At 35.6% G+C, this 14,143-nt stretch overlaps 1 protein-coding gene across 2 annotated transcripts in view; it reads right to left on the bottom strand.

Moving 5' to 3' along the window:
* Window positions 1-1,012: 1,012 nt before the first annotated feature.
* Window positions 1,013-14,143, bottom strand: part of LOC125655633 (complex I assembly factor ACAD9, mitochondrial-like) — a 31,956-nt gene continuing 18,825 nt past the window's right edge. The window contains exons 12-19 of one of the 2 annotated variants that reach the window (XR_008797314.1): window positions 10,223-10,351; window positions 9,124-9,203; window positions 7,831-7,996; window positions 6,003-6,080; window positions 5,118-5,246; window positions 2,028-2,100; window positions 1,251-1,415; window positions 1,013-1,189 (exon numbers count right to left, since the gene is read on the bottom strand). Coding sequence is in view for 1 of the 2 variants with exons in the window: in XM_048886000.2 (XP_048741957.1) it covers window positions 1,315-1,415; window positions 2,028-2,100; window positions 5,118-5,246; window positions 6,003-6,080; window positions 7,831-7,996; window positions 9,124-9,203; window positions 10,223-10,351 (756 nt within the window). In the remaining variant the exon portion in view is untranslated. Of the gene's footprint in view, window positions 1,416-2,027; window positions 2,101-5,117; window positions 5,247-6,002; window positions 6,081-7,830; window positions 7,997-9,123; window positions 9,204-10,222; window positions 10,352-14,143 lie in introns of both variants that reach the window. The other variant, XM_048886000.2, reaches the window with a different exon arrangement.

Raw genomic sequence — 14,143 nt, 5'->3', positions numbered from 1 at the left:
CGTTCATGAAACAACGTAATATTTTAAAACAAACGACACGTGTAGTTACTCGCGTTTATATATGGCCTCGGTCTCAGCAACCCGATAATGTTCGGCAATCATCGTTCCCATGTCCGTGTACACGACACAATGGCGGTTTATACGAAACGCTCGTTGTAGGTGTGCTCTCAAACAATATTTCCGTGTTTATTTTGCAGATTTTTTCTTCAGATCTTTTGGATACTAATTAAACCGTTAGGTGTTATTTGGTGAATAATTGGATAGTTGAAAAAATGCCGTCAGTTACAGCTTGTATTGCTTTAAACACTAATTAATCTGCTTGAAAGTGATTAGAATTCATACATGATTGATTGATTGAATATTGTTTATTGTCCCTCTCGAGAATATTTCACTCATATGGAGACGTCACCACTGCCGGTGAAGGGTTGTAAAATTTTGGCCTATGCTCGGCGCTTACGGCCTTTGAGCAGGGAGGGTTCTTTATCGTGCCACACCTGACCTCGGTTTTTGCGGTCTCATCCGAAGGACCGCCCCATTTCATGAACATTGAATCATAACTACAATGGAAAACGTGATGATCTATGTATGTTTAACAGCAATCCAATACACTAGACACATCCTCATATTTGAAATGAAAATGAATATAAAAAAAATACTGCAAAACAGAAATTGAAATTCACAGGTTATTCCATGTTAATTGTCATAGTCTCTGCCCACCAACATTTCACTTAGCATGAACCAAAAAATTGACATCCACTTGTAAGTTTTGAGGGAAATTAACACCTAAGAGCTTTAAAGGATTATTACAGAGAAAACAGTTCGAAATGTAAGTATGTATACATTTTAAAATATCTGAAGTTTCGGATTATCAAAGCTTCGCAGTATATGATCCTGTGTGCACCTATCAGACTCGTAAGGGATTTCGAACAAAATAATTTTCCTTGTTCCTAGAGGTGAGGTGCAGGGAAAGCATTGCCTGGGCACCTGTTGCATCATGGCTTTCAAAGCAAAATGTTGTTCAAATTAATTTTATTGACATAATGCATAAATACACATAATTATATTTCATCACTTTGTTCTCCAAATGTATCACAGATTTAACTCCTGCCATGAAGGTAGGTCAATTAGTCACTGAGTCCACTGAACAGTCATAGGTCAATTAGTCACTGAGTCCACTGAACAGTCATAGGTCAATTAGTCACTGAACAGTCATAGGTCAATTAGTCACAGAGTCCACTGAACAGTCATAGGTCAATTAGTCACTGAGTCCACTGAACAGTCATGGCGGGAATGTTCTTTTATATAGTAGACAGGTCACCACATCCTCTCTAGTGGATGAGCTGCAGCATATCCGCCATGCTTAAACACAGTCTGAGCGATGTGTTCATAATTCTCCGAGTTGTTTCCAACTGGTCCTGTTGACAGGAAAGGAATATTTACTATTAAACGGGAATATAACTATTAAACATTATTTCCTTAAACAACTTCTTAAATTCTGTCATTGTTATTTTCACACCAGAATGAAAACTGTCTCAGTATAATTTTAAATTCACAATAATTATTGTCTTCACTATAATTCACAATTGTTATTCTTTTTTCTTAATTTTTTTTCTTCTGCCAAATTTACAGCTAATTTTTTTCTTCAGCAAATTTACATATATTGTTAAACACTGCTGGGTCTATTCTTAGAGTCGAAAAGTAAATCAGAAACCCTTTCCACACTGCACTTCAATGACCATCAGCCCAGTCAACTTCCTTACACACAGAGTACCTCCTTTTACTGAAGAGTCATTAACTAAGATCTAGAGTTAAGAGTTATCTCTCTTGTCATATCAATCACAGAACATATTTACATATATAATAAATACTAGTTACTCTATATAGTTTATAGCTGAATGAAAAGTAAACACATTTCCACAGAATTTGTCAATTATTTGGATTTATGTTTATATTCTGTAAATATGAAATATTAAAATTTGGCAAAATCAAATCACTTGCAGTTTCTCCTTTACCAATGTTTTCCTTACCATTGTAAATTTCTGTCAAATTCCTTTCAATTCTTTTCACAGCATCTTTACAGAAAGCTTTTGTCAGTAGAATCTATAATGAAAGACAATACATAAACATATATTAAAATTTGATCAAAAATATTCTTCAATATATACGCAATTCAATGTCCTTTCCCCAACACTAAAATTAGAGGTAGACAGATCTCTAATCTGTCCCAAAATTTTCTCTTGAGTTTTCTGATCTGTCTCAAAAATTTTCTCAGAGAGCTACAGTCAGCTAATGCATCACTTGAAATCTAAAAGGACATACACATAAACTATTAGCATTATTGATTGATTGATTGTTTATACATCCCCTCAAAAAAAAATTCACTCCTACTGAGACACCACCAGCTGTAAGTTTAGACCTATGCTTAGCACTCGGGGTTATAGCAGTGAGAGTTCTCCTGCCACAACACGAGACATCCATGTTTTAATGTCATATCTGAAAGAACCGTGATTCTTGCTTTCAAAAGTGAGGCTTTTGGTGAAGGACCCATCACTACCTATTTTAACATCTTAAGTTTGATGCAGCCATGGTACGAGCGAGGCTTGAACTCACAACCTCCCGGTTATGAAGTGAATGTTCTACCACCGAGCTACCGAGACCAGTTAACTATTAGCATGAAATATTATAGAATGTATTGATGTGTATACTCTAGACATTTTACTCACAAACTTAATAAAAGTGTGAAATTACTAAGGGCTATTCCAGAAATAAATACATAGGGGGGTCGGGAGGCATCTTTTGTATATATCAAGCACCCATAAAAAAAAAATAAAAAATTACCCCATGACCCATCAAATTGATAAACTCATTTTACAATGACCCATCTAATTAAATAAAAAACTAACCAGACCCACCACAAAAATATTTTTAAAAATGAAAACGGTACAAATCTAGCGAGGTTTTCGGGACAAACATTCTAGTCAATGACGCAGTAATGCCTGTGCGACATTGTATCACAGTAGTTCTGAAGAAACGATGTCACATCAACAATCAAAGGCATCTATGGCGGGAATGTTGGAAAGATTGGGAGTCCAAACGATGCTATTATCATGAAATGGGTATGGATATATTTTTCCACGAATCGTTCGTCTTCTAATGGAGCCCGCGCCCGGAGGCCTCTATATCACCATCACACTGACTGATAAATATAACGCATCGGTACCCTCGTATAAATCAACTGAGGTTTGCCTATTTTTATTAGAAAACGGAATACCTATTGGTTTCAAAATATTCCCAAAATCGATGCACTGTGAACTGTAATAATCTACAGAACAGAATTCGCCGCCATCACGTCCAAAGGGACCCTACTAAACGCGCCTCTAATTTGAAGAGTGCCGTAATGGAAAGTTATGCGCTGCAAAGAGCGACAACTCGAATAGTTCTGTTACTTCCGATTTCGAAAGCACATTTTCAATTTTCCCTCCGACGTTTTGTAACCAACACAAAAGCGACAATAAAAATATTCTGAAAACTCAACACCCACGTGGCACAAAATAAAACAATAGAAACTACTCACTACCCATAATAAATATTTTTTTAACAGTCCAACCACGGACCAAATAAAATATGAAAAAATACGACCACCCACACAAAAAAATATCATTTGCCGCCCGACCCCCCCATTTGATCATTTCTGGAACAGCCCTAAAGCAATACTTCTAATTCTATCAGGTTACTATAGCAGAACAGTTCTGAATTCTATTGGGTTACTATAGTGATACATAATGCTATTGGGTTACTATAGTGATACAGAATTCTATTGGGTTACTATAGTGATACATAATGCTATTGGGTTACTATAGTGATACATAATGCTATTGGGTTACTATAGTGATACATAATGCTATTGGGTTACTATAGTGATACATAATGCTATTGGGTTACTATAGTGATACATAATGCTATTGGGTTACTATAGTGATACATAATACTATTGGGTTACTATAGCGATACAGAATTCTATTGGGTTACTATAGCAATACAGAATTCTATCAAATTACTATTATAGAACTACAGAATTCTATTGGGTTCCTATAGCGATAGATAATGCTATTGGGGTACTATAGCGATACAGAATTCTAATGGATTACTATAGTGATACAGAATTCTAGTGGGTTACTATAGCGATACATATTGCTATTAGGTTACTACAGCGATACAGAATTATATTGGGTTACTAAAGCAATACAGAATTCTATCAGGTTACTATAGCAATACAAAATTCTATTGGGTTACTATAGTGACAGAATTCTATTGGGTTACTAAAGCAATACAGAATTCTATCAGGTTGCTATAGCGAAACAGAATTCTATTGGGTTACTATAGCGATACAGAATTCTATTGGGTTACTAAAGCAATACAGAATTCTATCAGGTTACTATAGCAATACAAAATTCTATTGGGTTACTATAGTGACAGAATTCTATTGGGTTACTAAAGCAATACAGAATTCTATCAGGTTGCTATAGCGAAACAGAATTCTATCAGGTTACTATAGTGATACAGAATTCTATTGGGTTACTGTAGTGATACAGAATTCTATTGGGTTACTGTAGTGATACAGAATTCTATTGGGTTACTGTAGTGATACAGAATTTACTGGGTTACACTACTGCACTACAGTTGGTTGTATATCGTTTAACATCCCATTCGAAAAATTTTCATTCATATGGAGATGTCACCATTGCCGGTGAAGGGCTGCAAAATTTAAGCCTATGCTCAGCGCTTACAGCCTTTGAGCAGGGAGTTCTTTATCGTGTCACACCTGCTGTGACATGGGGACTCAGTTTTTTGCGATCTCATCCATAGGATTGCCCCATTTAGTCACCTCTTACGACAAGCAAGGGGTACTGAAGACGAATTCTATCCCAGATTCCCACTGAACTATAGCACTACAGAACTGTTTAAGAGTTACTACAGCTAGGTATAAGTTGATATTGTGATACAAAACTTCATTAGATCTCTCTTGTGCTACATAACTTAATTGGGTCACTATGATGTTTTCAATCTCTCTCTCTCTCTCTCTCTCTCTCTCTCTCTCTCTCTCTCTCTCTCAGTACCTCGTGGTCAGCATTCTGAAGTCCAAGACAGTAGGAGCGATTAGATCGACTCAGGCAAGCCGTCATCCCGTACAGGTCAATGACAATATTTGCAACTTTAGCCAGGTCCATCTGGGCACCAACAATTTCCTGTAAATAACAGAAAACGTAACACTACACTAAAGGACAGATATTGTGTCCATGATCATCCGACAAAACACAGAGAACCTAAAACCCCCACGATCAGCCTCTTCCCTCCAGCCTCTAACTAAAACCCCCACGATCACCCTCTTCCCTCCAGCCTCTAACTAAATCCCCCACGATCAGCCTCTTCCCTCCAGCCTCTAACTAAATCCCCCATGATCAGCCTCTTCCCTCCAGCCTCTAACTAAATCCCCCATGATCAGCATCTTCCCTCCAGCCTCTAACTAAATCCCCCACAATCAGCCTTTTCCCTCCAGCTTCTAACTAAATCCCCCACGATCGGCCTCTCCCCTCCAGTCTCTAACTAAATCCCCCACGATCAGCCTCTCCCCTCCAACTTCTAACTAAATCCCTCATGATCAGCCTCTCCCCTCCAGCTTCTAACTAAATCCCCCACAATCAGCCTCTTCTCTCCAGCTTCTAACTAAATCCCCCACGATCGGCCTCTCCCCTCCAGTCTCTAACTAAACCCCCCACAATCAGCCTCTTCCCTTCAGCTTCTAACTAAACTACCTTTCATAAAGGATGAGATTTTTCAATATTAAAGTAAATGAAAAAGAAGTGATTTGCTGCTCTAGTACTTGCCACATATTGGAAGTTTTTAACATTACTGCATGAAGGTGAATATACAAACTGGGAAGAAGACGGCTACCTCTCAGAGCAGTAATAGTCCCTCGCGTTATCACTGATTTGTGTTCTTACTTTTCCATGAGTAATGAGCAGGTGCTCCACCACATTTTGAAATGCCTGTGTACAGCCCTCCAGATACAGTGCTTCTCGCTGAAATCAGAGTGAAACATTAATAATGTTGAATCTCGAGTCATGCTTTCTTACCAATATCTATAATTTTGTGTTTTGTTTGCTTTGTGATATGGGATTCCACTCAGAGAAAATATGAAATCATCTTGGAGGCTCTAAACTGCATTGTAGAAGATGTTCTTGTGGAACATAATGTGCTCAACTGTGAGCAAGTTTATTTTTGGCAACCTCTGCTTAGTGAAGGCAAAATTAATCCTGCATTAAATAGCTTCGCCTTTACCCATCACTGTGATAAAGAATCATACGGAGTTTTCCTAACTGCCAAACAATCACTCTAACCAGAGCACTTGTTGCTGTAGAGATTTAACAGTAGTGTGTTGTGTAGAGATTTAACTGCAGTGTGTTGTGTAGAGATTTAACTGCAGCGTGTTGTGTAGAGATTTAACTGTAGCGTGTTGTGTAGAGATTTAACTGTAGCGTGTTGTGTAGAGATTTAACTGTAGCGTGTTGTGTAGAGATTTAACTGTAGCGTGTTGTGTAGAGATTTAACTGTAGCGTGTTGTGTAGAGATTTAACTGTAGCGTGTTGTGTAGAGATTTAACTGTAGCGTGTTGTGTAGAGATTTAACTGTAGCGTGTTGTGTAGAGATTTAACTGTAGCGTGTTGTGTAGAGATTTAACTGTAGCGTGTTGTGTAGAGATTTAACTGTAGCGTGTTGTGTAGAGATTTAACTGTAGCATGTTGTGTAGAGATTTAACTATAGCGTGTTGTGTAGAGATTTAACTGTAGTGTGTTGTGTAGAGATTTAACTATAGCATGTTGTGTAGAGATTTCTGTATCCTTTAAGTTAATAAGTTGCATGTACCTGTAGAATATTATGTTCCTATAATGAGTTACCTGTAATGTGTTATATAGAGATTTGTGTAATGAGTTACCTGTAGTGTGTTGTGTAGAGATATGTGTAATGAGTTACCTGTAGTGTGTTATGTAGAGATTTGTGTAATGAGTTACCTGTAGTGTGTTATGTAGAGATTTGTGCAATAAGTTACCTGTAGTGTGTTGTGTAGAGATTTGTGTGATGAGTTACCTGTAGTGTGTTATATAGAGATTTGTGTGATGAGTTACCTGTAGTGTGTTATGTAGAGATTTGTGTAATGAGTTACCTGTAGTGTATTGTGTAGAGATTTGTGTGATGAGTTACCTGTAGTGTGTTATATAGAGATTTGTGTGATGAGTTACCTGTAGTGTGTTGTGTAGAGATTTGTGTAATGAGTTACCTGTAGTGTGTTGTGTAGAGATTTGTGTAATGAGTTACCTGTAGTGTGTTATATAGAGATTTGTGTAATGAGTTACCTGTAGTGTGTTATACAGAGATTTGTGTGATGAGTTACCTGTAGTGTGTTATATAGAGATTTGTGTAATGCGTTACTTGTAGTGTGTTATACAGAGATTTGTGTAATGAGTTACCTGTAGTGTGTTATATAGAGATTTGTGTAATGAGTTACCTGTAGTGTGTTATATAGAGATTTGTGTAATGAGTTACCTGTAGTGTGTTCTGTAGAGATTTGTGTTATGAGTTACCTGTAGTGTGTTATATAGAGATTTGTGTAATGAGTTACCTGTAGTGTGTAATATAGAGATTTGTGTTATGAGTTACCTGTAGTGTGTTATATAGAGATTTGTGTAATGAGTTACCTGTAGTGTGTAATATAGAGATTTGTGTAATGAGTTACCTGTAGTGTGTTGTGTAGAGATTTGTGTAATGAGTTACCTGTAGTGAGTTATGTAGAGATTTGTGTAGCTGGAGTGGGGAGCTGTCTGGCTGATGGATACTGATCACATTGTCTGCCTTTTTCTTGGAACCCATTTTCCTGCCGAGTCCTTTCTTAAACATATTCCAGGCAACCCCAGGGTTTTGCCAGGGGTTCCTTAAAGACCTGTAATCACCACATGCTTAATGACTACATAAATAAACAAAAGGCTGCTATAAAAACTCTTAGAAACTGACCAGGTATTCATTTTGTTATGCATGTACATACATGTATGTTAGTGGAACATCATAACATTTAGGTAGACACAGTACGTATGTACGTTGCGTTTACATCCTTGGACAATATAGGATTAAACAGTCTTTTTGAAGAATTTAACGATGTGTAAACTCAGAACCTTTTTACTCAAAAAGTGACTAAAAGTGTAAAACGCACTACTGTTAAAAGTTTTGTGAGCAAAATATTGGGAGTTTACACATCGATAAATTCTTCAAAAAGAATGTTTAATCTAAAATTCCAATTCATTCACTGTATCAACAATTTCAAAAATTTGAATACTTTCCCAACTCTACGATATTTGTTTTCAAGCGAGTATGAATACATTATATACATATACCAGTATTGATCTGTAAATTCTCGTTCAACTTTACTTTTGTCCAATCAAAACAATTGTTACAAATAACATTGGATTTATAGTTTAATACATCCCCTACAACAATAGACAGCTACATGTATCAATGATAAAACTACAACACCCAACAAAGACAAATCAATGAAAATAGCTACGTCACCTTACAGCAAACTACGGCAGTCAATAATGAGCAAATTCTCTGGGGATTCATTTACTTCACATATTACTTATTTTAGGAAAACACACTGAGTCCGGATAATCGTTTACATCAAACAACTTACATTACAATGAGAGTTGAGACAATTATCTGCCAGTATCTAACATTTCATAGCTTACTTTACAATGCGAGTTGAGATAATTATCTGCCAGTATCTAACATTTCATAGCTTACTTTATATGAGAGTTGAGACAATTATCTGCCAGTATCTAACATTTCATAGCTTACGTTACAATGAGAGTTGAGATAATTATCTACCACTATCTAACATTTTATAGCTTACTTACAATGAGAGTTGAGACAATTATCTGCCAGTATCTAACATTTCATAGTTTACTTTACAATGAGAGTTGAGATAATTATCTACCATTATCTAACATTTCATAGCTTACTTTACAATGAGAGTTGAGATAATTATCTGCCAGTATCTAACATTTCATAACTTACTTTACGGCCTCTTTTAACTCTTTCCCAGCATACTTCATTCCCTCCAGAGCAACAAACAGTCGTAGAATCTCATTGGTGCCCTGAAAGTTTGCAAGAGAGGTTAACTCCATGAGTACTTATTTTCATCAGATCCTCTCTATCTATTAATCCACATCAAGGAGATTATTTTCCTTAGCAACAGATTAGCAATAATCACCAATGGTAAAATTACAAAACTGAAAAGTAGACCTGACATGCCGGGACTAGTAACCTCATCTGCAGTGGGGAAGATTCAAAATACAGCAAACTTGAATTATACCATATTCACACAAAATCTTAAGATCCCTGCATTAATTAAGAAATAAAGAGAAAATGCACTCAGTCTGGGAAATGATCTTGGTTGGTATATGATCAAATCCTGTACAGCCCAAAAAAGGGCTTCTAAGCAGATTTCATCACCTACACATACCAAACAAGTAACTTTTTAACAGTGTCTTCATTTCTCATATATATTTATATTTGAGAAACATGATAATTTGAAATTGTCCTCCTAACTGTCATTGCGCTGTAATGTGGACCGAGTTTGAATGACCTTCAGAAAGTTTATACAGAAATGAATTGTTTTGATCACGAGTAGGTTTCATCTAAGGAAAGTTATCTGCAAACGTAAAATATCTAATTATTACGGCATGGAAAGGACAAGTACATGTAAGTTAGTTATGGACGAGAGCATGGTGCTACTTCAACTCATCTTGGCCAAATGATCGTGGGTACGGGTCAGGACACAACTAGACTAAGTGTATGCAACCTGCGAGTCCAGAATGAGCTCAAATTTCTCTATTTAAAATACATTTGTATTTGATGGTCCTAACAATAAAATTCAACTGTGTAAACGTGAGCTACTACTACTGCTTCTCCACCCGACAGGCATGATCTGGATAGTCAGATGATCATGATGAATATTCCTACACGTATTATCCCCATCCCAAAAATATTTTTACAAAGACAATGATAAAGGTCCTACTTCTATGAATTTGAAATGGATGCATCTTACAAATTCGCACATCAAAAAATATCTTCAATTTCTTCGTGGAGACTCGGCTGTGATTTGTTTACGTACCTCAAAAATCATCAGAATGCGGCCATCTCGTAGGTATCTCTCATACGGATAATCCTTCATGTATCCCAGTCCTCCCAGAATCTGCAGGCACTCGTTCACACACGTCCAACATCCCTCAGAACTAAATACCTACAATACATCCAACATCTCTCAGAACTAAATACCTACAATACACGTCCAAAATCCCTCAGAACTAAATATCTACAATACATCAATACATCCCTCAGAACTAAATATCTACAATACATCAATACATCCCTCAGAACTAAATATCTACAATACATCAATACATCCCTCAAAACTAAATATCTACAATACATTGATACATCCCTCAAAACTAAATATCTACAATACACATCCAAAATCCCTCAGAACTAAATATCTACAATACATCAATACATCCCTCAGAACTAAATATCTACAATACATTGATACATCCCTCAAAACTAAATATCTACAATACACGTCCAAAATCCCTCAGAACTAAATATCTACAATACATCAATACATCCCTCAGAACTAAATATCTACAATACACGTCCAACATCCCTCAGAACTAAATATCTACAATACACGTCCAGCATCCCTCAGAACTAAATATCTACAATACACGTCCAAAATCCCTCAGAACTAAATATCTACAATACATCAATACATCCCTCAGAACTAAATATCTACAATACATTGATACATCCCTCAGAACTAAATATCTACAATACATTGATATATCCCTCAGAACTAAATATCTACAACACATCAATACATCCCTCAGAACTAAATATCTACAATACATCAATACATCCCTCAGAACTAAATATCTACAATACATTGATATATCCCTCAGAACTAAATATCTACAATACATTGATACATCCCTCAGAACTAAATATCTACAATACATCAATACATCCCTCAGAACTAAATATCTACAATACACGTCCAACATCCCTCAGAACTAAATATCTACAATACATCAATACATCCCTCAGAACTAAATATCTACAATACATCAATACATCCCTCAGAACTAAATATCTACAATACACGTCCAACATCCCTCAGAACTAAATATCTACAATACATCAATACATCCCTCAGAACTAAATATCTACAATACACGTCCAAAATCCCTCAGAACTAAATATCTACAACACATCAATACATCCCTCAGAACTAAATATCTACAATACATTGATACATCCCTCAGAACTAAATACCTGCAATACATCAATACATCCCTCAGAACTAAATATCTACAATACATCAATACATCCCTCAAAACTAAATATCTACAATACATTGATACATCCCTCAGAACTAAATATCTACAATACATCAATACATCCCTCAGAACTAAATATCTACAATACACGTCCAACATCCCTCAGAACTAAATATCTACAATACACGTCCAACATCCCTCAGAACTAAATATCTACAATACATCAATACATCCCTCAGAACTAAATATCTACAATACATCAATACATCCCTCAGAACTAAATACCTACAATACACGTCCAACATCCCTCAGAACTAAATATCTACAATACACGTCCAAAATCCCTCGGAACTAAATATCTACAATACATCAATACATCCCTCAGAACTAAATATCTACAATACATTGATACATCCCTCAGAACTAAATACTACAATACATCAATACATCCCTCAGAACTAAATATCTACAATACATTGATACATCCCTCAGAACTAAATACCTACAACACATCAATACATCCCTCAGAACTAAATATCTACAATACATCAATACATCCCTCAGAACTAAATATCTACAATACATCAATACATCCCTCAGAACTAAATACCTACAATACACGTCCAACATCCCTCAGAACTAAATATCTACAATACACGTCCAAAATCCCTCAGAACTAAATATCTACAATACATCAATACATCCCTCAGAACTAAATATCTACAATACATTGATACATCCCTCAGAACTAAATATCTACAATACATTGATACATCCCTCAGAACTAAATATCTACAATACATTGATACATCCCTCAGAACTAAATACCTGCAATACATCAATACATCCCTCAGAACTAAATATCTACAATACATCAATACATCCCTCAAAACTAAATATCTACAATACATCAATACATCCCTCAGAACTAAATATCTACAATACATCAATACATCCCTCAGAACTAAATATCTACAATACACGTCCAACATCCCTCAGAACTAAATATCTACAATACATCAATACATCCCTCAGAACTAAATATCTACAATACATCAATACATCCCTCAGAACTAAATATCTACAATACATCAATACATCCCTCAGAACTAAATACCTACAATACACGTCCAACATCCCTCAGAACTAAATATCTACAATACACGTCCAAAATCCCTCGGAACTAAATATCTACAATACATCAATACATCCCTCAGAACTAAATATCTACAATACATTGATACATCCCTCAGAACTAAATATCTACAATACATCAATACATCCCTCAGAACTAAATATCTACAATACATTGATACATCCCTCAGAACTAAATACCTACAACACATCAATACATCCCTCAGAACTAAATATCTACAATACATCAATACATCCCTCAGAACTAAATACCTACAATACACGTCCAACATCCCTCAGAACTAAATATCTACAATACACGTCCAAAATCCCTCAGAACTAAATATCTACAATACATCAATACATCCCTCAGAACTAAATATCTACAATACATTGATACATCCCTCAGAACTAAATATCTACAATACACGTCCAAAATCCCTCAGAACTAAATATCTACAATACATCAATACATCCCTCAGAACTAAATATCTACAATACATCAATACATCCCTCAGAACTAAATATCTACAATGCATTAATACATCCCTCAGAACTAAATATCTACAATACATCAATACATCCCTCAAAACTAAATATCTACAATACATTGATACATCCCTCAGAACTAAATATCTACAATACATCAATACATCCCTCAGAACTAAATATCTACAATACACGTCCAACATCCCTCAGAACTAAATATCTACAATACATCAATACATCCCTCAGAACTAAATATCTACAATACATCAATACATCCCTCAGAACTAAATATCTACAATACACGTCCAACATCCCTCAGAACTAAATATCTACAATACATTGATACATCCCTCAGAACTAAATATCTACAATACATCAATACATCCCTCAGAACTAAATATCTACAATACATTGATACATCCCTCAGAACTAAATATCTACAATACATTGATACATCCCTCAAAACTAAATATCTACAATACATCAATACATCCCTCAGAACTAAATATCTACAATACATCAATACATCCCTCAGAACTAAATATCTACAATACATCAATACATCCCTCAGAACTAAATACCTACAATACACGTCCAACATCCCTCAGAACTAAATATCTACAATACACGTCCAAAATCCCTCAAAACTAAATATCTACAATACATCAATACATCCCTCAGAACTAAATATCTACAATACATCAATACATCCCTCAGAACTAAATATCTACAATACATTGATACATCCCTCAGAACTAAATATCTACAATACACGTCCAAAATCCCTCAGAACTAAATATCTACAATACATCAATACATCCCTCAGAACTAAATACCTACAACACATCAATACATCCCTCAGAACTAAATATCTACAATACACGTCCAAAATCCCTCAGAACTAAATATCTACAATACATTGATACATCCCTCAGAACTAAATATCTACAATACACGTCCAAAATCCCTCAGAACTAAATATCTACAATACATCGATACATCCCTCAGAACTAAATATCTACAATACATTGATACATCCCTCAGAACTAAATATCTACAATACACGTCCAAAATCC

Source organism: Ostrea edulis, chromosome 7 (assembly GCF_947568905.1).
Source record: "Ostrea edulis chromosome 7, xbOstEdul1.1, whole genome shotgun sequence".
Classification (NCBI taxonomy): Eukaryota; Metazoa; Mollusca; class Bivalvia; order Ostreida; family Ostreidae; genus Ostrea; species Ostrea edulis.
Note: the sequence above shows the minus strand (reverse complement) of the source record. Positions and strands in the feature narration are given on the sequence as shown.